This window comes from Phyllopteryx taeniolatus, chromosome 9, assembly GCF_024500385.1.
Source record: "Phyllopteryx taeniolatus isolate TA_2022b chromosome 9, UOR_Ptae_1.2, whole genome shotgun sequence".
Taxonomy (NCBI): Eukaryota; Metazoa; Chordata; class Actinopteri; order Syngnathiformes; family Syngnathidae; genus Phyllopteryx; species Phyllopteryx taeniolatus.
Window position 1 is genome coordinate 15,891,150 of NC_084510.1, and position 23,035 is coordinate 15,914,184.

General features: G+C 40.3%; 1 protein-coding gene across 1 annotated transcript; it reads right to left on the reverse strand.

Annotated features, from left to right (window-relative positions):
* Window positions 1-8,942: 8,942 nt before the first annotated feature.
* On the reverse strand, window positions 8,943-12,065 carry il10 (interleukin 10). Its single transcript, XM_061785904.1, has 5 exons — window positions 11,695-12,065; window positions 11,517-11,576; window positions 11,228-11,392; window positions 9,399-9,461; window positions 8,943-9,320 (listed from the first exon to the last, which is right to left on the reverse strand). The coding sequence occupies exons 1-5, from the start codon at window positions 11,866-11,868 to the stop codon at window positions 9,210-9,212; spliced, it is 573 nt and encodes a 190-aa protein (XP_061641888.1). The 5' UTR covers window positions 11,869-12,065; the 3' UTR covers window positions 8,943-9,209.
* Between the last annotated feature and the right edge of the window lie 10,970 nt (window positions 12,066-23,035).

Sequence of the window (23,035 nt, forward strand, 5' to 3'; positions counted from 1 at the left end):
CAATAACAGAAAGTACAATAAACCTGTGTATCCAAATATTGCCATTCATGCAACAAAATAAGTCATGGCTTCCTGTGACGTTTTTTTTTTTGGTGGGGTGCCGAGACATTTCTCTAATGTTAAATGGGTGCACCATTTGGTTGGGAAACAGTGTTGTAAAGTGTAAAGGAAAAAAAATTTGAAACTTCTGAGCTCATGTAACACATGTGACTCAGTATATGAACTCAGCAAATTTGTGCTTTGGAATTTTTTTTGTCTGTGACACACGACACTTAGATTCAACTTGTGACAAATGTGTCTTTAAACATGGGTTCCTCTAGGAATATACACATTTGTGTCATAAAGCAAATGTGGTGGAAGTGAGTCAATTGGGACATTAGCCAGCACGGTGTGTGCCTGCCTGTTCTGTTCAATGTTCAAATACATTGTATCGTCATCAAGCGCGACATAGCCTCACACCTTCTGCTCTGAGTATGACGAAATCAACACTCATCTCCTATCCATACATGCTTTTCAGCTGAGGAAAATGGGAGTAAATGGAGCCTCAGGTGAAGCCCCCTCAAAACGGTAGCCCTTTGGTTTTCACACTCTCAGCAGCATATTATTTTTTTATTTTAGTTTCTTTATACTAAGTGTTAACCTTTCCTGCTACGGTCACCTGACCGTGGTCGGGAGACGCAGGGGTTAACTCCCTTCTCTCGTTGCACAGCTAAACTGAGTGGCGGCAACAATAAAGGCACACAGCACCGATTTGCTGCTTTAATGGCTTTATTAGCGCCTCTGCACATTCAACGTCAACGGGTCCTCCGCTAATCGCTACTCTTCCCCGATCCCGTCACTACACTTGCTACTGTACACACTCGCACCGATGCGCACTCCTTCCTCCTTCCCAATCCCGTCTCACTCACACATCGACGCACACGCCCACACACACACTGAGCTTGCTGTCACAATCACGTGGGACAATACCCGTAACAGAAGTATTTCACCGTAAATTTTGACTTTAACGGTGAAATCCGACTTACGTGGAAAATCGTGTTACGTCGCCAGCGTAGGAACGGAACTCGTTCGTAAATCGAGGACTTCCTGTATACTAAAAATACACATTCATCATGGCATGGTCATTTTTCCTGTGTAGATGTCCTGGACGTCATCCATTCTTTACCTCCACCAAGGGGTGAAATGTATTATCTTGATCACCATTGTTTTTTTTTTTGTTTGTTTGTTTTTAAATTTTTAATTTTAATAGTTCGGCAGTCAGTAGAATTATGCAAAATTACACGGGGATGGGTGGAAGAGCCCATTCATCTATTGTCATCCTGTGTGCGCCATACTGTATGTCATGAGGCGTGTTGTTTATGTTACTTATGTTGTTTTAATGTTCCAAAAACATGCATGGTAGGTTAACTGAAGACTCTAAATTGTCCGCAGGTGTGTTTGTTTATACGTGCTTGCGATTGGGTGGCGACCAGTTCAAGGTGTACCCCACCCCCCGCCGGAGTCAGCTGAGAGAGGTTAGTTTTTGCCCCTTCAAAACTGATCGATAGTACGTTTTCAGTCATTCTATGAAAAATTATAAAACTTTATTTCTGAAGTGACATTAAACAGACCTGTCACAAATGAGAATTTGCATCCAAAAAAAAAACCAACCTGTTATTTACAGCTAATCCAGTTCAAAGTACTCCATAGATCACACGTTACGCAATATAGTATGCATAAAATGGGCTATTCAAAATCAAACACATTAGCTCATTGTACTGAAAACGCTCCAGACACTTATTTGCATCGTTTTTGGCATTGTACCCCCGTCGCGAGTTTCACAGAAACGTTCCTCAGTTTTGAACTGTAGGATTCCGATTTCTCCTAATCTTTGCCTGTTGGGTGATTTAAAAGGTATAGATCTTCAAAGCATCCTCAACCAATACTTTCTTCTCGCTATCATTAAAAAAACAATACAAACTGGAAAAATAAACAAGCTATCAACATTAACCAATGGCAAAATCTTGTCATAGATTATGTAACACTAGAAAATATCTCTGCCAAACGTAATAAGCAAATGGATAACTTTAAGAGAAGTTGGTCACCTTTCATTAAAATGGTGAACCTTGAAGCTTGTTTCTGTTTGCCTGGGAAAGAATGTCATACATAAATGTAATGTAATGTGTAATGTAAATGCAATGTAATGTGACCAAATAATTTCTTATCCTTTTAGACTCCTGTGCACGCCATAGGGTCACTTGCAGGCATTTGAACCCTTATCCTTCTGGATTTGCGAGGTTGGCCTCTGGGGATGCTCGGCCTGTTCACCCTCCTCCTCTTGGGTATGGTTGTGTCTATGTTGCCCTCCTGGGTGATGCCGATCCTGAGGTTGCTCTCCGTGCCGGGGTGGTGCCCGTTGGCCCCACTCTGGGGGTCTTGACCTTGTCTCCGGGTGGTGGTTTGGGGGACGTGCTGCTGCGTACCGGGCTTGTGCCCTCCTCTTCCCTCTCCCCAGGGCACGCTGCCGTGGTCGTCGCCCTTCTCTCCCTCGGGCTGTGTGGGGTCCGGAGCTGACCTGGGTCTCATGGTGGGTGACTCAGCAACTCCGTACACCAGTTGACTAACATGCATGTGATATGGTGTTCATTCACTAATAGGTTCAGTAGACACACTTATAAACTTTAATTAATTGTGCTGGGATCACTAACAACAACACAGGTTATACTTGCATAGCAACTCACAGGTTCTTACAGGTGTTTAGACATTAAAAAGAATCCCACCGCACCACTCGTCAATAGCACTGCCTTGCTCGTTTTACCACATCATGTCCTGCCTTTTTCTCTCTTAGCTGGTTCTCTTGGTTAGTTATTGATTGCATGTCCTCACCAGGTGCCCCCCCCCTCCCTCCCCACATCTCCACATGACTGTTGTAATGTTACTTGTGTTCAAATATCTAGACTGTCTCACTATTGTTCTGCTGTGGTTCTCACCCCTAGTCCCTTTGTCTCTTCCCTAAAACCCTTCTCTGTCCGGCTGCATTTTCAATAAACATCAGAATAATAAAAATTAGTAATTGAGTGTCTTACTACTAACAATGAATAATCAAGTAATTGGCTAAAATATATTTTTGCTTGGTTGAGCAATTATGAATACACAAGAGAAAATGTGACATTTCACTTAAAATGAATGACCAATTGGTTACCTCTTTTAGGTGAGCAACAGTATTTTTCTCCAAATTCACGTTGTGCATCTACTGCATATACGAAGAATGCAGTTAACTGCATTTTCTCATCTACAAATATTTCTATTGAGGCAATTTCGAACACAAAAATAAATAAAACACAAATATCAATAGATTTCAGCAAACGGCTTCTTCATCAGAATCAGAATCATCTTTATTTGCCAAGTATGTCCAAAAAACACACGAGGAATTTGTCTCCGGTAGTTGGAGCCGCTCTAGTACGACAACAGACAGTCAATTGACAGAAACACTTTTGAGACATAAAGACATTGACAAAAAAAAAAAAAAAAAACAGTCACTGAGTAAAGGGTTGCTTGTTATCTGGTAATGCCGGTACATTTTTTATTTATTTTTTGACAACTGATTTTTCTCATCGACAAACATTTCTAGTGAGGCAATTTCAAACAAAAATAATAAAATAATTAATAACATAAATAAAACACATTTCTGGTAAGTGTCAAAAACAAGGCATTCATTAAATAAAGGAGGAACACTAAGTTTGTCACCTTGTTATAAAGGCACAATTTTATCCCTGTGGTAAAACACTAGAGGGCACTATATAAAATATTACATAAACAATCGAAGAATGTTGCTTCATGTCAAACGAAGTTAATTAAAAAATGAAATACAAGACTGATTCTTGAGAACACTACACTAACTAAACGAGACTGTAATGACCCAGGCAGCGCACGGTCGGCCCGTCGTGTAACTATTTGCGTGACCGCTCACAAAGCTAGCTGGTAATGCTAACGAAAACAAGCATACGTGACATTAAGCCATGCGATTCCCACAATGCAATGTGGATTTTTTGTTGTTGTTGCAATAATTAACGTCTTTATTGTCAGGTTCATCATCGTCGTTTTGTGTATGTTACCAGTACTTTGTGGAATGTGTACCTTATGTAACTGGCACGTGCCACTGTTGATTTATGTTGTACTGTTTTTTTCTTTTTTTTTTTTTTTTCCCCCCTTAATGAAACCATTACTTTAGGCAGTGTCTGAAAGGGTGACCTCCTGGTCAATGCCCAACAGAGAAAGCCCTTCATGGGCCAATCAAAGTGACTCATTTTACGGAGAAAAAAAAAACAGAAGCCCTACCAGAGTTTGCTTTACAGACTCTGAAAAATAACAGCTTTGTCATGCAGCTCTCAAATTGTGACTGCCCAAATTTGGATATTTCAGCTCACTTGAGAAAACACCTTACAGATGTTTATCTCTCTCTGTCTCTCTCTCTCGCTTTCTTTCACTCACTTGCACACACTGACGCACTTTTATGTCTGGTCAGCAAACAGCTTCTTCATGAAGTCATTTCAGTAAATAAAGCAAATAATGTTTCTGTAGGGCTCAATGCATGTGTTCTTGGTTTTTGGGCAGATTAAAATTGAAATAGTGGAAGGTGTGTGTGGATTCCCATATATTATAATTTTTTTAAAATCTTATTTGACGTTGCTGCTCTGATTTATTTATTTTTAAATCAGAAGTTACTCACGAGTTACTCTTTACTTGAGTAGGTTTTTGAATGAGCACTTTCTTACTCTTAAGTAAATATTTGGAGGACTACTTTTTAATTTTACTTGAGTCATATTATTCTAAAGTAACACTACTCTTGCTTGAGTATCATATTTATAATATCTGCCAACAGGGGTTTAACTTTTAAAATAAATAAGATATAGTTTAGTATGGTTGGACACGTCCACCTGAGTGATATCTGTTGAGAACATCAACATTATGGTTACATCATTCTGAAATTCCTGAAATAAAATAAACTTTGGCATGTTGAGCTATTGAGAGAGAGAGCTGCAAAGTGTTCATATCTCAATACTTCAGTAAAAGTAGCAAGTCTTTTCAAGTCAATGGGCTCGAGTCCGAGGGAAGTTATGAGTCATATTTTGTCGAGTATAAAGTCATTAAATTCACGACTCGAGTCTGACTCGAGTCCAAGTCGTGTGACTCGAGTCGACTCGAGTCCAAGTCGTGTGACTCGAGTCTGACTCGAGTCCAAGTCGTGTGACTCGAGTCGACTCGAGTGGAGTTTGCATGTTCTCCCTGTGCCTGTGTGGGTTTTCTCCGGGCACTCCGGTTTCCTCCCACATCCCAAAAACATACGTGGTAGGTTGATTGAAGACTTTTCCCGTAGGTGTGACTGGGAGTGCGAATGGTTGTTTGTTTCTATGCACCCTGCGATTGGCTGGCGACCGGTTCAGTGTGTACCCCACCTCCCGCCCGAAGATAGTGGGGATAGGCTCCAGCAGCCCGCGTCCCGAGTGAGGTTAAGCGGTACAGAAAATGGATGGATGGATCATGATAATAATAGAATGGATTCCATTAATTATTTTCTACAATGATTTAGAGGGTTCGATGTTCGCTGTTAAATGACGTCTGATCCACCACACCTCACTTATGTGTCTCCCTGCACCTCGATCAAATTCACCAAACTCGTTTGATCAGCTGCACCAAAAGATAGACATGGTCTGAGCAGGCGTTTTGACCGACTTTCCGTCACCAAATTGTCACACGTGCCTAGCGGATGTTAAAGGGCACACCCTCACTGTGTCGGTACACCCATTTTGGGGCAGACCGGTCTGCCAAATTGCCAACACGTGCAGTAAGCCTTGTGCTTGCACAAAAATCAATCATCATTTGCGCTGCGGTGCGAGTTGCGCAGTGTAATAAAATAGAGCACCTACTGTCTAAGTCTTGTTAGAGTGCATGCTGCTGTTTGCGGAAACATACAAAAACAAAAATATCGCAACATGTTTTTGTCCCACTTTTTTAACAGTTCACACTCTAGAGTGGTATTCTAATTTATGTCTGAACAATATTTACAGTGCAAAACAGAGAAATGTGATGTGCATCATCCATATGTGCTTGAGTACAACCAGCAAACGCAGGTGGCAAATCATTTCCCAAGAAACCGCATACGGAAGTTTTGTCATGCATCCATCAACTGCTGGTCTCAGTCTCATCTCCGTCACCAGTCTTCTACTTTCACAACTTTATTCAACCCAAACTAAGCTGTCAAACTACAGTGCCTGAGAAAGACTTGGTTTGCCAATCCACAATGACAACTTTAGCCAATACTCTAATCATAGTCAGTCATGCTATACCACACTGTACCATGTTTTTGTAAAAGGGTACATTTGCAAGTTAATGGATAATAACCATAATTATATTTTCGTATCATTTTGGTTAAAGAGCTTCTACATACGGGTGTATTAACTATTGCAGAAACCTTTTTAACCAATTCACTTAATTTACATAAGATGTGACATAAACATGACATTGGGTGGTGAACTAATAGAAAATATATAATTTTTAAGCACTGTAAATTTACAGCAAGTGTTATATAGACAGCGGATACAAAACGTCTTCACACCTGTACACAAATGCCAGGTTTTTGAGAGGAAGATAAATCATTTCAGAACTTTTCCCACTTAATGTGACCTAATACCTAACCTAAAACAAAATTTCCCAAACAGATGTGGGAAAATATGTTGTGGTCCTATGAAACCAAGGTTGAACCTTTTGGCCATAATTCCAAAAGGTGTGTATGGGGCTAACACAGTTCATCACCAAAAGAAAACCTTACCAACAGAGAAGCATGGTTGTGGCAGCATCATGTTTTTGGCCCGTTTTTCTTCAGCTAGAACTGTGGCCTTAAACAAGTTGGAGGGAATTATGAACAGTCCCAAATACCGGTCAATGTTAGCACAAAACCTTTCAGGCTTCTACAAGAAAGCAAAACAAAACAAAAAAGTCAGAAATAGCCTAATAGAACATCCGAAATTTATTAGGAGTTAATCTGAGGCCCTTTAAGTGCTGGCAAGTGTGTGTGGTCCCATTTCAAAGGAGTTTGAATGTGATTACTTAATTCTGAACAGAACCACCTCCCAGTTACAAAAGAGTGTGCGCACTTGTGCAACCACATCATTTCAGTTGTTTGTTTTAACTTACCGCCCCGAAAAGATTTGAAAACAAAATACAATTGTGTTGTACAGGTTATAGGTCACATTAATGGTTGAACCAGTTTTGCAATTTTCTCAGTCTCATTTTTTTACGTCACAAAACCTGGCATTTGATCAGGGGTGTGTTGACTGTTTATATTCACTGTACATCCATGATACATATACTATAGCAGTTTATAACTGAATTGATGTGTTTTAAGTGTTGTCACTGGATTTCAGAAGAAGGTTTAGTTTGAAACTATCCTTCATGATTCATTTCAGTACCAGATACCAAAATAATCATTCTGATAGGAGGTTGTGCACTTCTGCTGGTGCCTTCCAGAAGACGTTACAAGGCTGTTTGAATAAAGAAAACAGAAACAAGAAGCCTGTACATAACAGCACCTGCAATGAATGTGACACAAAATGACTCTGATCCAAATGCGTTGTGTGGTTCAGTTTACCCATTCGTCCATTTTCTGTACCACTTAACCCGTTCATGGTCCTGTGGAGCTGGCGCTTATTCCAGCTGACTTCATGCCAAAGGCAGACTACACAGACTACAGGGCCAGAGACAGCCCACCATCCACACTCACAATCAGACTGTCAATGTTTCAGTTTATTAGAAAGTCACACCATACTAATATCACTATGACTAGGAAAGCATTGTCTCACCCTGCCTACCCACAACGGCAGTGTCAACTAAAGCATCTGATCATTGCACAATAGTGGATGTGATCTTAAACTGCACCAGCATGTTATTTGTTGGGGCATTTGGATGCAAGTGATGGGAATTAACAAAGCATCCATTCTTTACTACACATTTGTTATGAATGAGAGCTTTACAGAACATGCTGCATGTGTTCTCATGACAAGTACAATGCTGCTGGGCCTACTATGAATTGCATGTCTGAAGAAATACACCTAAATGGTTTCACTGCACAGCTCTGAGTCAAATCAGGAACTTTACAGACACTTGAGTGCAAAGCTTGTATGTTCAATCATAGCTGCAGTTCATTCAAATGGATGGAGCTTCATATTTGTGTTTGCTTGCATGACCACAATGTGGCGCATAGCAGTTTCTCCAATCAGCAGTATGAGCTCTGACAAGATTGAGGTAGTCGGTGCCAATGATTGCCAATTGTGAAGGTAGACACAAACACCAAAAAGTGGAATTTCTGTCATTTAACGGTTAATGCTTGGTGCAATGTCAATTTGTTTTCATTGTAACATAACATAATCCGACAAGCATACTGTAACTTGATACCACACATCATAACGTGGCAAGTTGTGATGTAAGATGCCTGGGTCGAGTAGCCAGTTGGAGGAAACACTTAAACAGAAGCAGGATTTGGTCAAAAAGGTCTGGATTCATGCTCGCTGCATGCATCAATCCTCACCAGCAGTAATAATACTTCATTTTGATTAACATTATGTTCATTATTGTAGTTTTAATTTGCAGTGGTATCATAGTTTTCAATATTTTGGTTATCTTGGACTACTAAAACCTTATATGGCAGCTTGGTTTCAGTCATCAAACCATTCAGTAGGACAAATTCTGTGCTGCGTTCCGTGAGTGGCATTGCATATGAATATGTACTTCCAGTTACGGTAAGATTAGATAAAGGTGGTGGTGCTGCTGGTAAGTGGAGGATATAGATCACGTTTGAGGTTAGTGCATCATCGTGTTGGGTTTACACTTACAGTACAGAATGTAGTGCAGGGTGCGATGTACTTAGTCACGCAATACATACACAAAATATCAAGTGAAGCTAGAAATGCTGGCAAATCCTTTATTCACTACAAATTGAAAATAAATAGAAAAGTACATTAAAACAATAAATATTCCAGCTGACACATAGGACTCAATATGATTCCAAAGCGGAGAGTTTCAAGAGGCACATACAGTGTTGTCCATCAGTCTAGCAGAGTCATGCCACTCACACAAGTGGTATATATTTAAAAAAAAAAAGCATTTAAATGTACCCAACTATTGTTTCTTCCCAAAATGAGCAAATTCACATTGATGAGGGTCAGCGAGATTTTTTACAAGGACAGGGCGTGGTTCCTATGACGTTTAGAAGCCAGGTATGTCTCGATGTAGTTAAAGAGCACGTCCAGCTCGCCCATGGCCTTGTACACTCCGTTGTTCTCCATCTGAGGACAAATAATAAGACTGGCTTTAGAAAAATGATAACTGCATACATGCAATTCCAGCATTGCAGGAAAACTCACCTGGCTGTATGACGTATTCAGTTTTATGATGTCAAACTGCTTCTGGCAGCCAAAGTATTTCCTCTAGATGAAGAACAGAGAAAACGTGTTATTCAACATGAGTTTAATTAGAGTTCAAGTCTGCAGACTCCTAGCAGTGTGTCCTTCACTTCCACTTTTGTAAGTTCGGGATGATGCACATATTACGCTGCTTTTTTTTTCTTAATGATTCTCTCTTCTAGTGAGCCACACTGGTTGATCTCTTCCTTTTTTTTGTCATGCTCACACATGCGCCTCATCTTAGGGAACGGGGATTTATCCCAGAATCAGGTGGGGAGTTTAGATGCTATGCTTGAGAGAGTCATCCAAACACGTTTGATGAACTTTAATTATGAAAACAGTAACTCGGTTTCAGTAGGATCGAGACCTATGCACTCAGCGGCCTTCACCGGAGGACAAATGCTTCTGGGCCTCCAAATGGCCATAAAAACAGAATTCGATTTAAATGTACATTGAATGGGAGTCATTTACATATTTATAGAGGGCTCCAAAAGACAATGTTTTCCCGGGGTCCATGACTATCTTGATCCAACCCTGCCTACGTATCCAAATGGAACATCTCTATTACGTTCTATCATTTATCAATAACTCCATTCCACACAGCAGCAGCTTTCTTTCTCCAACAGGGCAGAGTAGACAACACTTTAGCTCAGCCTTCTCACCATGAGCGATGCATCTCGACAAACAAATCTCCACTGGGTTTTAAGATAACTCATCCTCCCTTCCCATGCAATAAATATTATACATAATACACATGCACAACCCATATTATCTGTCTGTCTGTCTATCTATCCATCTACCCCCTGATCGAGCTATAAAAAGGATTCGTTATCTTTTTTTCATGTCGGACAACCAATACCAGCGGTCAGAGGTCACGAAGTACAAATACTATTTTTCAGGTATCTGTACTTTACATGAGTACAGTATTTATTTTTAATGACTTTTTACTTGTATTACATACATTTGAAAACATGTACTTTCTACTACTTAGTTTGACAAAATAGACGTTTTTCAGCCTTCGCGGCTGATGACATGCACGTCATAAAAAAGGATGTAACTACAGAGGTAAAGTCTACTGCGGTTGAGCTATTGTTTGAATGAGATCTTGGGATCTTATTAGGTGGGAGGGAAAAACAGGGACGGTAATGACATGGAAGAACGTTAACTAAGGAGCGACAGACAACATATTGGGGGAAGAAAGATATTCTCCATCCATGCCCTTATTTAAGAGAATTTTAGATGCGTCAATTCCAAGAACGATTCCTTGAAATGCATTTCGTCTTGTCTAAAAAATAAATAGGGTTCTTGGGTTAAAAAAAAATCTGAAGAAATACAAACAGGTAAGGTGTTTTTCTTTTTACATTATTATTATTATTGGCAAATTCACCATTTTTTTATTAGTCATTTCACAAGTGTAGCAAAGCTTTGGCAACACAATGTTTTGATGTAGCATGTCCAATTTTATTTTATTTCACTACACAGATTTACAGGGAAACTACTTTATGTGCCGTTTTTATTTCATTGTGCCAAGTAATAAAAACTTGTATATAATTGACGGTAAAAATATATATTTTAGACTTTTGTAGGTTACTTAAGTACATTTCAGAATCTGCACTTATTTACTTTTAGTAGAGACATTTAATCACTACTTCTCCTTTTACCAGGGACGCAAATATTTGTACTTCCACTTAAGTACAGGGTGTGAACACTTTTGCCACCTCTGACCAACACCAGAAACGGTGCGAACCGGACGCCTATCTCTATCCCTGCGTGTGAACTGCTGTACTCACACATTTGGCTACACTTTTCTTCAGGTCATCGAATATCAGCTGTATGGACTCCACAGAAGGTTTCAACTCCTTGGTGTCCTCTGGCATCCCGGTGATCGCTGCGGGCAGAACCGTCCCCAGGTAAAAGTCCAGTATGCTGTGCATGGCGTGGCAGGCAAACGGCGTCTGATCGGAAAACAGAAAATTATTATGTTTTTTAATGTTCCTTAGTTGTTGTTGTTTTTTTTTTTTGCGCCATGGTCATAAGCAAGTATGCAGTAGCAACACTCTTGTGAGAAAAGTTACTTACTCTGAAAGAGTCCTCGACAGTTTGGTCAAGCAGCGCAGTGTCCAGGTCATCGTTTGCTTCCTGTTTGGAAAAAAAAAACAAAGAAAAAAACGCGTCTGAGTCATCAGAATGTGCGAGTGTTAGTCTGCACGATGATGCCTTCACTGACCGCGTACGTGCATCGACGGTTCAGACTCACGTAAAAGTCCCTGATCTGCACGTAGTCTTCTCGCAGCCTCCTGAGCCTGCCGGGGAAAGTCTCGACGAAGCGACAACAATAGTTGTTGCACGTTGGACTGCAGCGCACTTTGCTCAGGAGAGACTGGGCGGCCAGGAACAGCAGCAGGAGGACGGAGAGACATCTGGTGCTCATGATGCTGGTGGGTCCTTCTTGGCTTCTCAGTGATTCAAGAGACCCCGCGGGAGTGGCTGCTTATTTCTGGAGCAATCTCGTCTCGTTATATAGGCGAATTTAGGCTGGGTGGGGAGTAAGAAGAAATAGTTAAACATGTTTAATACATATGGGAAAGTTTTTTGGGTGTATTTTTTCCCCCCCAGAGTCATATGTGACAGTGACACATGGGGTACTCCTCCCATGACATAGATTGGTGCAAATGTGTTTCATCTTGCAATGTCATGGGGGGAAATCTGGGGTGTGCCTAGATTTCAACATTGCAAGAAGTTGTTTTATAATAAACTTTTTTTTTTTGGGTGAGAAAAATGTACCTTTGTACAAATATTTTAAACTGATTTGACCTTGCTGATAACCGTTGAGTTTTCAGTAAATTACACTGTTTAACATATGCTTTGTTAGTCAGTTGCCAAATGCAATTCTGAGTTGAATGTGGGTCACATTTTGATGACGCTGTGGATTTCCAAACTTAATGTTCGGTTTTCTTGCTGATTAAAGACCCTGTAAAGGGACAAAAAAAATGAGATTATTGTTAACGAGTTTGCCAAATTTGAATGAATAACAAAATCACCAAATCTATAAAATGTTTATTGTCTCTGTTGTGTGGATCTCCACACAGCGCAATATGGAGCAAGGCTATGGAGTACCTATTAGACGCGCCCGCTAGCGGCTACTAGGTACTTGCTTCTAGCCGCGAGTAGCTGGCCAATTCGCAATGGAGCCGTCAAATTCGCCACCAGCTCGCTCTATGCATCACGCGTGGCATAACACTTCAGGGAGGATGCCTTTTTTCAGGTTGATGGCAGCTTGATACTGTCAGCCACAGTATAAAAGAAGGACCAGTCTGAAGAAGTGGTTTCTAGAGAAGAACGTGAGAAGAGAAGAGGAACGTGTACACTGCAAGTTACATGAAGTAAGTCAATTAGGCAGTCAAAGCAGTCAACTGCTAACATTAGCTGCACTAGCGTTAACGTGCTTTATTGCATTTTGCTTACAGTGGATAACGCTTTTATATTTGTGTGAAAGTTAAGAATGATACAATTTTACTTAAAGCATTACCTGTACAGTTCATGAAGGTGTTCTGATGGCAACAATTTGACCCTTGAACAGCTTAATACATGAAATCTGAACAAAGCAGGAGGTCGACCAGCATCCACAATGGGTTGTGTTCAACCTTTAAGTTTCTACTGTATTAGAAATGAGGCATTTCCCTTTCATTTTCGACTTACTGGGACGCCCCGTCCTTGTGTCCTATGTCCCTGTCCATCCAGCCAACTTTATTGGGTAACTTGGGTATTTTTAAGGGGTGTTGGAAGTCAGGCCACACTTGTACAACACACAAACTGTTTCGGTCTGGGTAAAGTTGATGTTAAATAACCGGCTGACATTTGAGTCACACATCAAGTAGTACAAGGTTGTCACCAACAGTAACACTGGGCACCATGGTGTCATCTTAAGTCACAAACAAACTCATGATTGTATGAAGTCACCCGAAATGTGACTTACTTCTCATTTGTCTGCTTTGGCCAAATTGTTAGGATTGATTTGAAAGCAACAAAATTATAATAATAACAATTATATTAAAAACATTGTCTAGGACCAAAAAAAAAGAGAGAAAATCATTTTGTTCAGAAAGAGGAAAATTCAATTTAAAAAGGCAGCGTGTGTGTGTGTGTTCCAATTCCAATGAAGTTGGGACGTTGTGTTAAACATAAATAAAAACAGAATACAATGATTACCATGTTCAACCTATATTTAATTGAATACACTACAAAGACAATATATTTAATGTTCAAACTGATAAACTTGATTGTTTTTAGCAAATAATCATTAACTTAGAATTTTATGGCTACAACACGTTCCAAAAAAGCTGGGACAGGGTCATGTTTACCACTGTGTTACATCACCTTTTCTTTTAACAACATTCAATAAACGTTTGGGAACTGAGGACACTAATTGTTGGAGCTTTGTAGGTGGAATTCTTTCCCATTCTTGCTTGATGTTCAGCTTCAGCTGTTCAACAGTGCGGGGTCTGCGTTGTCATATTTTACACTTCATACAGGTCTGGACTGCAGGCAGGCCAGTCTAGTACCCGCACTCTTTTACTACGAAGCCACGCTGTTGTAACACGTGCAGAATGTGGTTTGGCATTGTCTTGCTGAAATAAGCAGGGGCCTCCATGAAAAAGACGTCGCTTGGATGGCAGCATATGTTTCTCCAAAACCTGTATGTACCTTTCAGCATTAATGGTGCCTTCACAGATGTGTAAGTTCCCCATGCCATTGGAACTAACACAGCCCCATACCATCACAGATGCTGGCTTTTGAACTTTGCGTCCATAACAGTCCAGATGGTTCTTTTCCTCTTTGGCTCGGAGGACACGATATCCACAATTTCCAAAAACAATTTGAAATTTGGACTCGTCGGACCACAGAACACATTTCCACTTTGCATCAGTCCATCTTAGATGAGCTCGGGCCCAGAGAAGCCGGTGGCGTTTCTGGGTGTTGTTGATAAATGGCTTTTGCTTCGCATAGTAGAGTTTCAAGTTGCACTTACGGATGTTACTGTCATGGGTGTGTGTTCCGGTTTTTGTCTTCCCCCTGTTTCACACACACCTGCTCCTGTGAGCATCTTCACCACCTGTGCCTCGTTCACCCTAATTACCCCTTGTATTTAACCTCGTGTCTCATTCCCTCTCGTCGCTAGTTCGTTGTACCTTGTCTTCGCGTTCCAGCATTCCTTGTTTCCACGTCACAGACTCACAGTAAGACTTGACCCTGTTCCGATTATCGACCTTGCCTCTTTGCCTCATGTTTTTGGATACTGTTGCCTTTCTTGGATTGCCTGCCTGTGTACCGACCTATGCCCGTATATTAAACCTCTCTTTTCGGAAACTGTCCATTTGTTTTGGAGTCGTGAATTTTTGGGTCCTATCCTCTGTTCCGTTTATGACAGTAGCGCCGAACTCTATTTACTGACATTGGTTTTCTGAAGTGTTCCTGAACCCATGTGGTGATATCCTTTACACATTGATGTCGGTTTTTGATGCAGTGCCGCCTGAGGGATCGAAGGTCACGGGCGGGCATTCAATGTTGGTTTTCGGCCTTGTCGCTTGCATGCAGTGATTTCTCCAGATTCTCTGAAACTTTTGATGATGATATGGACCGTAGATGATGAAATCCCTAAATTCCTTGCAATTGTACGTTGAGGAACATTGTCCTTAAACTGTTTGACTATTTTCTCACACACTGTGAACCTTGCCCCATCTTTGCTTGTGAATGACTGAGCAATTCAGGGAAGCGCCTTTTATACCCAATCATGGCCCCCGCCTGTTCCCAATTAGCTTGTTCACCTGTGGGATGTTCCAAACGGGTGTTTGATGAGCATTCCTCAACTTTCTCAGTCTTTTTTGCCACCTGTCCCAGCTTTTTGGGAACGTGTTGCAGCCATAAAATTCTAAGTTAATGATTATTTGCTAAAAACAAAGTTGATCAGTTTGAACATTAAATATCTTGTCTTTCTAGTGTATTCAATTAAATATAGGTTGAACATGATTTGCAAATCATTGTATTCTGTTTTTATTTATGTTTAACAAAACGTCCCAACTTCATTGGAATTGGGGTTGTACATGTTTCTGCATGTTTTTTTACATGTCCTTGGTCGCATGTAACAGTAAGAATTACCTGTCAAGATATGTAGTATTAGTTTGGTATTTAAAGAGGGCGTTGAAACCGGAGCATGCGGGGGCGTTCGGGGGCGTGCGGGTGGGCTGTTCTTGGAAAACGGACACACAAACTTTGAGCTTTAAGTATATAGATAAATAAACAAACAAATAAATAAATAACTCACGTTTTGTATTCTTTATGAAGCTATGATTTGAAATACACTGCTTTTTTTCTGATTTAAACGCACATTAGGTGTATTTGCACCAGTGGTGTGCAAAGGGTGGGGCGGAGGGGGCATCCACCTGTGGGGGGTTCATCCACACGGGTTTGGGTGGCCATCCTAACCCAACGATCCACCATCTCCACTGTCGACAGCTGAATGTTGCTCAGCAAAAATGTCATCCAAGGTGGAAAAATTCTATCTGCACCCCTCATCGACGATTGGTTTTCAAGAGGCATCAAGAAAGCACAGTGTGCCCCGGCAGCAACACATCTTTGCATGCCACTGATACCAGCTTGGATTTTACTCAGTACCTGATCGGAAAGAAAACTGATGGTATCTAACATCACTATTTTTTTTTTTTCATGGCTGTAATTCCAAAATGGCAAATGCCACATTTTCGCAAAAATATCTGCAGTTCAAGATGATTTTTTTGTTTTGTTTGACGTATCTTGTGGTTGTATATCAAGGCAAACATCATGAAACAAGCATAACCTAATGAGGATAAGAGTTTCTGATAATGGATGGAAGCACAAAATAACAAAAGTTAATAATCAGTTTATGAGAAGCCCATGTTTGCATGTTCCCTTTCAGCATTTTGTCATGTAAATTCATGGGTTGGTGTGGTTGACAGACAAAGTCATTTAAAGCTCTGAGTCACACTATTGGATTGATATATTGGATTGGTTTGAGTTAGAATTACTACGATATATGTATTTATATATACACTGCTATTCAAGTAATATGTTTCACAACGCTAAAAAATTTGGATTATAAACCGAAATCCGAACATGTTCAGTCATTTTTAAATTTGGCCTGTACCTCGTTTTGGATGAGAGCCTACCATATATGCTATATACTTTATCTACAGTATGGTGTGTGCTTGCGGTGCCTCTGAATCTGCTGAGAATCTGTGACTCACGTGCATGTTATGCAGCAAATGAATTGGAACACTTTAGAATACGTCACCACACGTTTTAATCATTGTGGTTGTGAGCTTTCGTCTCGCAGTGTTCCACCCGTGACCTGTTGCAGGTCATATTTGCTTTGCATGCTTTCCACCACCTCATGCGTCATATTTACTGCATTTGTGAGTCCCTGCACAGTGTGCGGACAACAAATGTGTGAAAGAAGAGTTAAAAAAAAATAAAAAATGAGTCTACGCTGCTGTTTTCCCCTTTGCGTACTGTGCAATCAGAGCACAGATTCTGCGTGACCATTGTTGTCTGAACACTGTCAAAGTAGCAGTGTGTTTAAGGCACACTCTAATGCGCTCCATACAAGCGGTGTCTCCGATTTTCACATTAGCTCTAAATATGTCATTAGTCTTTTTTCAACATTAGAAAAATCTATATTTTATTGTTGACACAAGATATAAGCAAAAGAGCAATAACATACACAACACAAGTTACTACTCAGAGCAAGTCACCCATCTTTACTTGAATAATGAGTCAATTGCAGTAAAGCCTTGTGACATCAGTCGTCATCTACGTCAACAGACTATGTTATTCAAAACGATTTAGATCAAACAGGCACCGATGGTGAAGAACGTTTGTTAAATTTAATTCTTTTAAATTTGAGTCACATAGAAAAGAATGTCTATGTTTTTATATAGGTCATTTTCATATAATTTGATCAATAACAGTGAAGCCACTTGTAAAATAAATTTCGAGTTAAGGAATTTTTCATGCCGCCCTGGTTTTATATAGGTAAATGTCTCCCATGTTGAAACAGCCACGCTGAGTTATTGATAATTGAAAATTTTAGGTATTCATCATAAAGAAAATCCTTACTGACAGAGCAAATGGTGGTGGCCCACTGAAATACACTTCTTGATTTTAAAGGATGGCCATGTTATGATCATTTTGTCATTGTCAGTAATGCATTTTGATAAAATACTCCAGGAATGCAATATGAGTCATGATACACAAAAGTGCATAATGGTAAAGACTTAAACAGCTTCATAATAAATCCTTCAAGTTGGACAATTTACGTGTTGCCCTTCAAACTCTGCGGATACAAGTACATCAATAATCCTAACTACTCATTCAACCCATTACACACTTGTCTTTATATATTCGTCAGAACGATAAAGACACTTTCACAAATTCATACATATTCATTCATATCTCAGAAATAACACCATTTATTTTGCTGCCTGCTATTGTGTGAATGCAAAATGGCTCCCTCATGCTTGCACTTCAGATTACAGATCCCTGTGGTGTATTGCAACAACGTGATGAGGCGCTCTTCCAGTAGCATTTAGGGTAAAGACAGCTTGAGTGACAAAGAAGGACCGTTTGTAAAAGAACTAAATAAAAAGATATCTGTAGACACTATGATGCATTTGTGTTAGTTTTCATGGAAAAGGCATAATAAGCAATTGGCGAAAAATCCTATATAAATCCTATTTATCCAAAAATTCAATTAGCATTGCAATGGTGAAAATCGTGACACTTCATTTTGGACACCTAACGGTAAAGACATTTTGGCGTTTAAAGTTAAAAAAATATTACTTTATAATAGAATAGAATATCCATCCATCCATTTTCTGAGCTGCTTCTTCTCACTAGGGTCGCGGGCGTGCTGGAGCCTACCCCAGCAATCGCAGGGCACATAGAAACAAACGACCATTCGCACTCACAGTCATGCCTACGGGCAATTTAGAGTCTCCAATTAATGCATGTTTTTGGGATGTGGGAGGAAACCGAAGTGCCCGGAGAAAACCCACGCAGGCACGGGGAGAACATGCAAACTCCACACAGGCGGGGCCGGGGATTGAACCTGGGTCCTCGGAACTGTGAGGCTGACGCTCTAACCAGTCGACCACCGTGCCGCCTAGAATAGAATAATATGTTTATAATATTTCTTAGAAACAATTATGACCTTTTGGTGCATAACAACTGCCAATAATTCAAATAGTACATTCACATCGGCAAAATTAAATGATTTTCAAAAGGAAATTCAGTTTCCCATGTCTTTACCGTTATCGATCAAATGATATGAAAATGACCCATATACTGTAATTCACCCTCTGCCTGGTTTCACTTTCAATGCAGAAACAGATGCAGAAAGAGGATAATTAAATATGCAAAGAAAAGCTTAAATACATTCGCAGAAAAAAAAGATCACGAGGCACTTCCTCAGAAACTTGCCTTTTTTTTTTTTTTTGCAGAATTGAGCAAGCGAATTGCTGTAATGAAATGCTGAACCCTGAAACTCAGATGAGTTCTGTTTTGCTGAGCTGGTATCCTTTTCGGAGAAGAATTTTTTTTTCTGCTCAAAATTCTGACAGCGCATCATATACTATTCTTTTCTTTCTTTCCTTTTCTTTTCATTTCTTTTCTTTCATTTTCTATTCTATCTATATTTGTTGATGGTGTTTACCACATTTATTTGCTAATTTCTTTAGAATTTTGCTATATAAATAGTTACTATTAATATTTGTTCACGTGTTCTAATGTTTAAAAAAAAAAAAAAAAGTGAAAAAAAATATCTTTCCTCGAGTGTTTGTCATGAATACCAAGGAAATGAGTCACCAAATGACAACCTTGTAAAAATGGCCACTCATCATATGTATTCCATTCATGTATTCCATTCATCAAATGGTAATTTTACGAAATGTGACGCTGTACATGATGAAATCACCCAGAAGTGTCAGGGGCAGTTGGGAAATAGTATTCCTGATTTCAAACGATGTCCATTTTATGATCATGACGTTATTGTCAGTAATCCATTTTGATCAAATACTCCAGTAGTACATACGCAATGTGAGTCATGATACATGCAAGTCAAGAAACTTCTGATAAAATCCTCGACAGTTTGTTTTGCTTTTGCATGTGGTGTAAACATCCATCCATACATCCATTTTCTGAGCTGCTTCACCTCACTAGGGTCGTGGGCGTGCTGGAGCCTATCCCAGCTATCATCGTGCAGGAGGCGGGGCACACCCTGAACTGGTCGCCAGCCAATCGCAGGGCATATACAAACAAACAAACAACCATTTGCACTCACATTCACACCTACGGGCAATTTAGAGTTGTCAATTAACCTACCACGCATGTTTTTGGGATGTGGGAGGAAACCGGAGTTCCCGGAGAAAACCCACGCAGGTACAGGTAGAACATGAAAACTCCATACAGGCGGGGGCGGGGCCCCGGTCCTCAGAACTATGAGGCAGACGCTCTAACCAGTTGACCGCCATGCCGCCTGATGTTAACATACTTTTTTTTTTTTTGGGGGGGGGGAGTGCCTGAGTGGGCTGGGCTAAGATCCAGCTTTTGATATTTTGAACATTTTTATGACTAAGGGTCATTTACACGCACACACACACGCGCACACACACACACACGTATATATACATATACAGTGGAACCTCGGAATTCGAACATAATTCGTTCTTGTGAAGTGTTCCAAGTCCGATTTGTTCAACCTCCGGAACATTTTTTTCCTTCCTTAAATCCACTGTGGTTCGCACCACTTTCCTTTTTTCTTTGCTGCTGGTAGCACTGCTGTCGCTCTTTGGGCCCATCGCTAAAAAAATTGTACTGGAAAAAAAATAAAATAAAAATCATCCTGAGAAACACTCGCAAATGTGATGAGAGTCTTCACGCTATGACTGTCTGACTCGAAATGGGCAGTGGCTTGACTCTGCTACCCATTCAACGTGCATTCAGCTTTGCTCGGGTGTTCGGGCTCCGAGAATTTTGTACGATTTGTACGAGTCGGTCAAATTCCAAGGTTTCACTGTATATATATATGTATATATTTGTATATATATGTATATATGTGTATATATACATATATATGCACGCATGCACACACACATATATATACAGTGGGTATGGAAAGTATTCAGACATGCAGAACATGCAAACTCCACACAGACGAGGTCGGATTTGAACCCAGTTCCTCAGAACTGTGAGGCAGATGTACTAACCAGTCGATCACCGTGCTACCTATTCTTAAACATATTTAATGTAATTAGAAACAAAACAAGGATGAGGGTTTTTTTTTTTTTTGCACAAGAACAATTTTATTCAATTATAAAACAAAATGAGCAGTGAGCTTAAAGGCTAAACATAAAAGCATTATACTTAGTAATTGTGTAACTTGCAAACTACAAATTCATTGATAGAAGAACACCCATCCTTTAGAATGTGTAAGTTCTGCATCAATCTTATACCGACTTAAATTCTGCCACAACTTTGTTGATAGAACCCATTGACAGTGTGGTGGCTACACTTCTTGCATAACGGGAAAGACAAAAGTGCATAACGGTAAAGACTTAGACAGCAGGTCTACGAGAAACTGGGCAATTAATTCAACAAAGAGGAGCGATGCGGTTCTGTGTTTTTATCAGTGTCCAAGAAACACTGACTGCTTTGAATCCTCTCTCTGTCATAATTCAGGGTAATTGTTTAGTAGCACCGGCACGGTGGCCGACTGGTTAGAGCGTCTGCCTCACAGTTCTGAGGACCAGGGTACAATCCCCGGCCCCGCCTGTGTGGAGTTTGCATGTTCTCCCCGTGCCTACGTGGGTTTCTCCGGGCACTCCGGTTTCCTCCCACATCCCAAAGGCATGCATGGTAGGTTAATTGAAGATTCTAAATTGCCCGTAGGTGTGAATGTGAGTGCGGATGGTTGTTTGTTTCTATGTGCCCTGTGATTGGCTGGCAACCAGTTCAGGGTGTACCCCGCCTCCTGCCCGATGATAGCTGCGATAGGCTCCAGCACTCCCGTGGCCCTTATGAGGGTAAGCGGCTCAGATAATGGATGGATGTTTAGTAGTAGTAACAGTCTTAGTAATATAAACAAACACAACTAAAGTGAACAAAAAGTTTATAACTATACAACCTTAAATTAGCCTTTAACTATCTTTTGTCTATTGTTTAATAATTCTAATAAAGAAAATGTTTACAGTTGCAAGAAAAAGTGTGTAAATCCCTTGGAATTGCCTGGATTTCTGCATAAACTGGTCATAAAATGTGATTGGATAATTATCTAAATCACAAAAGCAGGCAAAAAAAGTTTTCTTAATCTAATACCACACAAGTCATTACGTTTCAATGATTTTACTGAACACGACATGCAAACGTGAGAGTGCAGGAAGGAAAAAGTATCGGTAAGAACCTTAAGATTTAATAACTGGTTGAGCCTCCTTTGACAACAGTAACCTCAAATAAACATTTCCTGTAGTTGCAGATCAGACTAGTGTGGCAGCACGTGCACATACAATGGTTTGGAATAATTTTAGTAACCAAAGAAAGACAGGCGCTACCTTAGGAATTACGCCCAAGGAAAAAGTTCAGTTTAACAGTGCAACAATAAGGCACTCAGGTTTGTTATACCAATGAGGCAGGAGACGTGGTTACAATTATGAAAATTTAAATCAATGACTTTATTACAAGATTTATTAGATTCAAGAAATGCCTAAACCTGCAATCGGTAACTTTTTTTTTTTGTTTAAAAAAAAGATCATTTTGGCCAAAGCCACTTCTAGAGGAGATGACACAATGCTGATTAAACCTGTCAGCTCCTCTAACATCTATATTTTTAAATTAAAAAAATTTTTTTTTTTATATATTTTGTGTTGACCGCCAACATTCCTGCGCGGGCCCACTTGGTGGTGTACCGCAAATGACGGCATGGAAATGAGGCATTTTACCGAGCAATTAAATGGTTCTTGCAGATACCCAACCGTTGTTCCAGTTGTGCATTAGGAAAATCTTAGCCCCTATTCTGCAGCCCTTCTGCCCGAGAGAGGTGATAATGTTAAATTCCTGAGGCGGCTGGCATGCCAACATGATCCGTCAGCCAGACAAAAAGTGGCCAGTACTAGTTGGGCGGTAACTTGCATTGGAGCCTTCCAGGAGTTCAGTTTGCGTGAATGGATGGGTTGGCAAATACAGACCCAATCTGACACTGTGACTGAAGGCTGTTTTGCCCAGCAGGGCTGTAGAGGTCCCTGTTGTGGTGTGTGGTGACAGTGGCGTTGCTTTGTGATGCAAAATAGTTTGCTCCTGTGCAGCAGAGAGGGGAGGGACAACTGCCATGTGTACTCTGAGCCGATTTTCAGAGTTTGGTTGAATCTCTCTCTACTCTAGCATTGGCTTGGTGGTGATGAAAAACTTTTAAATTTCTATAATCCCCCTATCCTCGACAAATGTCACAATGTCAGCCAAGATAAACTGAGCTACATCAGGTAAACCATGACAAACCCAGCCTGGCAGCACCTCAG

Excerpts from the sequence above, each read along its gene's own strand:
- il10 (XM_061785904.1), bottom strand. The coding sequence starts at position 11,868 with ATGAGCACCAGATGTCTCTCCGTCCTCCTGCTGCTGTTCCTGGCCGCC. Across the intron at positions 11,393-11,516 it reads CTGTCGAGGACTCTTTCAGA|ACGCCGTTTGCCTGCCACGC; the intron begins GTAAGTAACTTT and ends TTTTCCGATCAG. Across the intron at positions 9,321-9,398 it reads TGAATACGTCATACAGCCAG|ATGGAGAACAACGGAGTGTA; the intron begins GTGAGTTTTCCT and ends ATTTGTCCTCAG.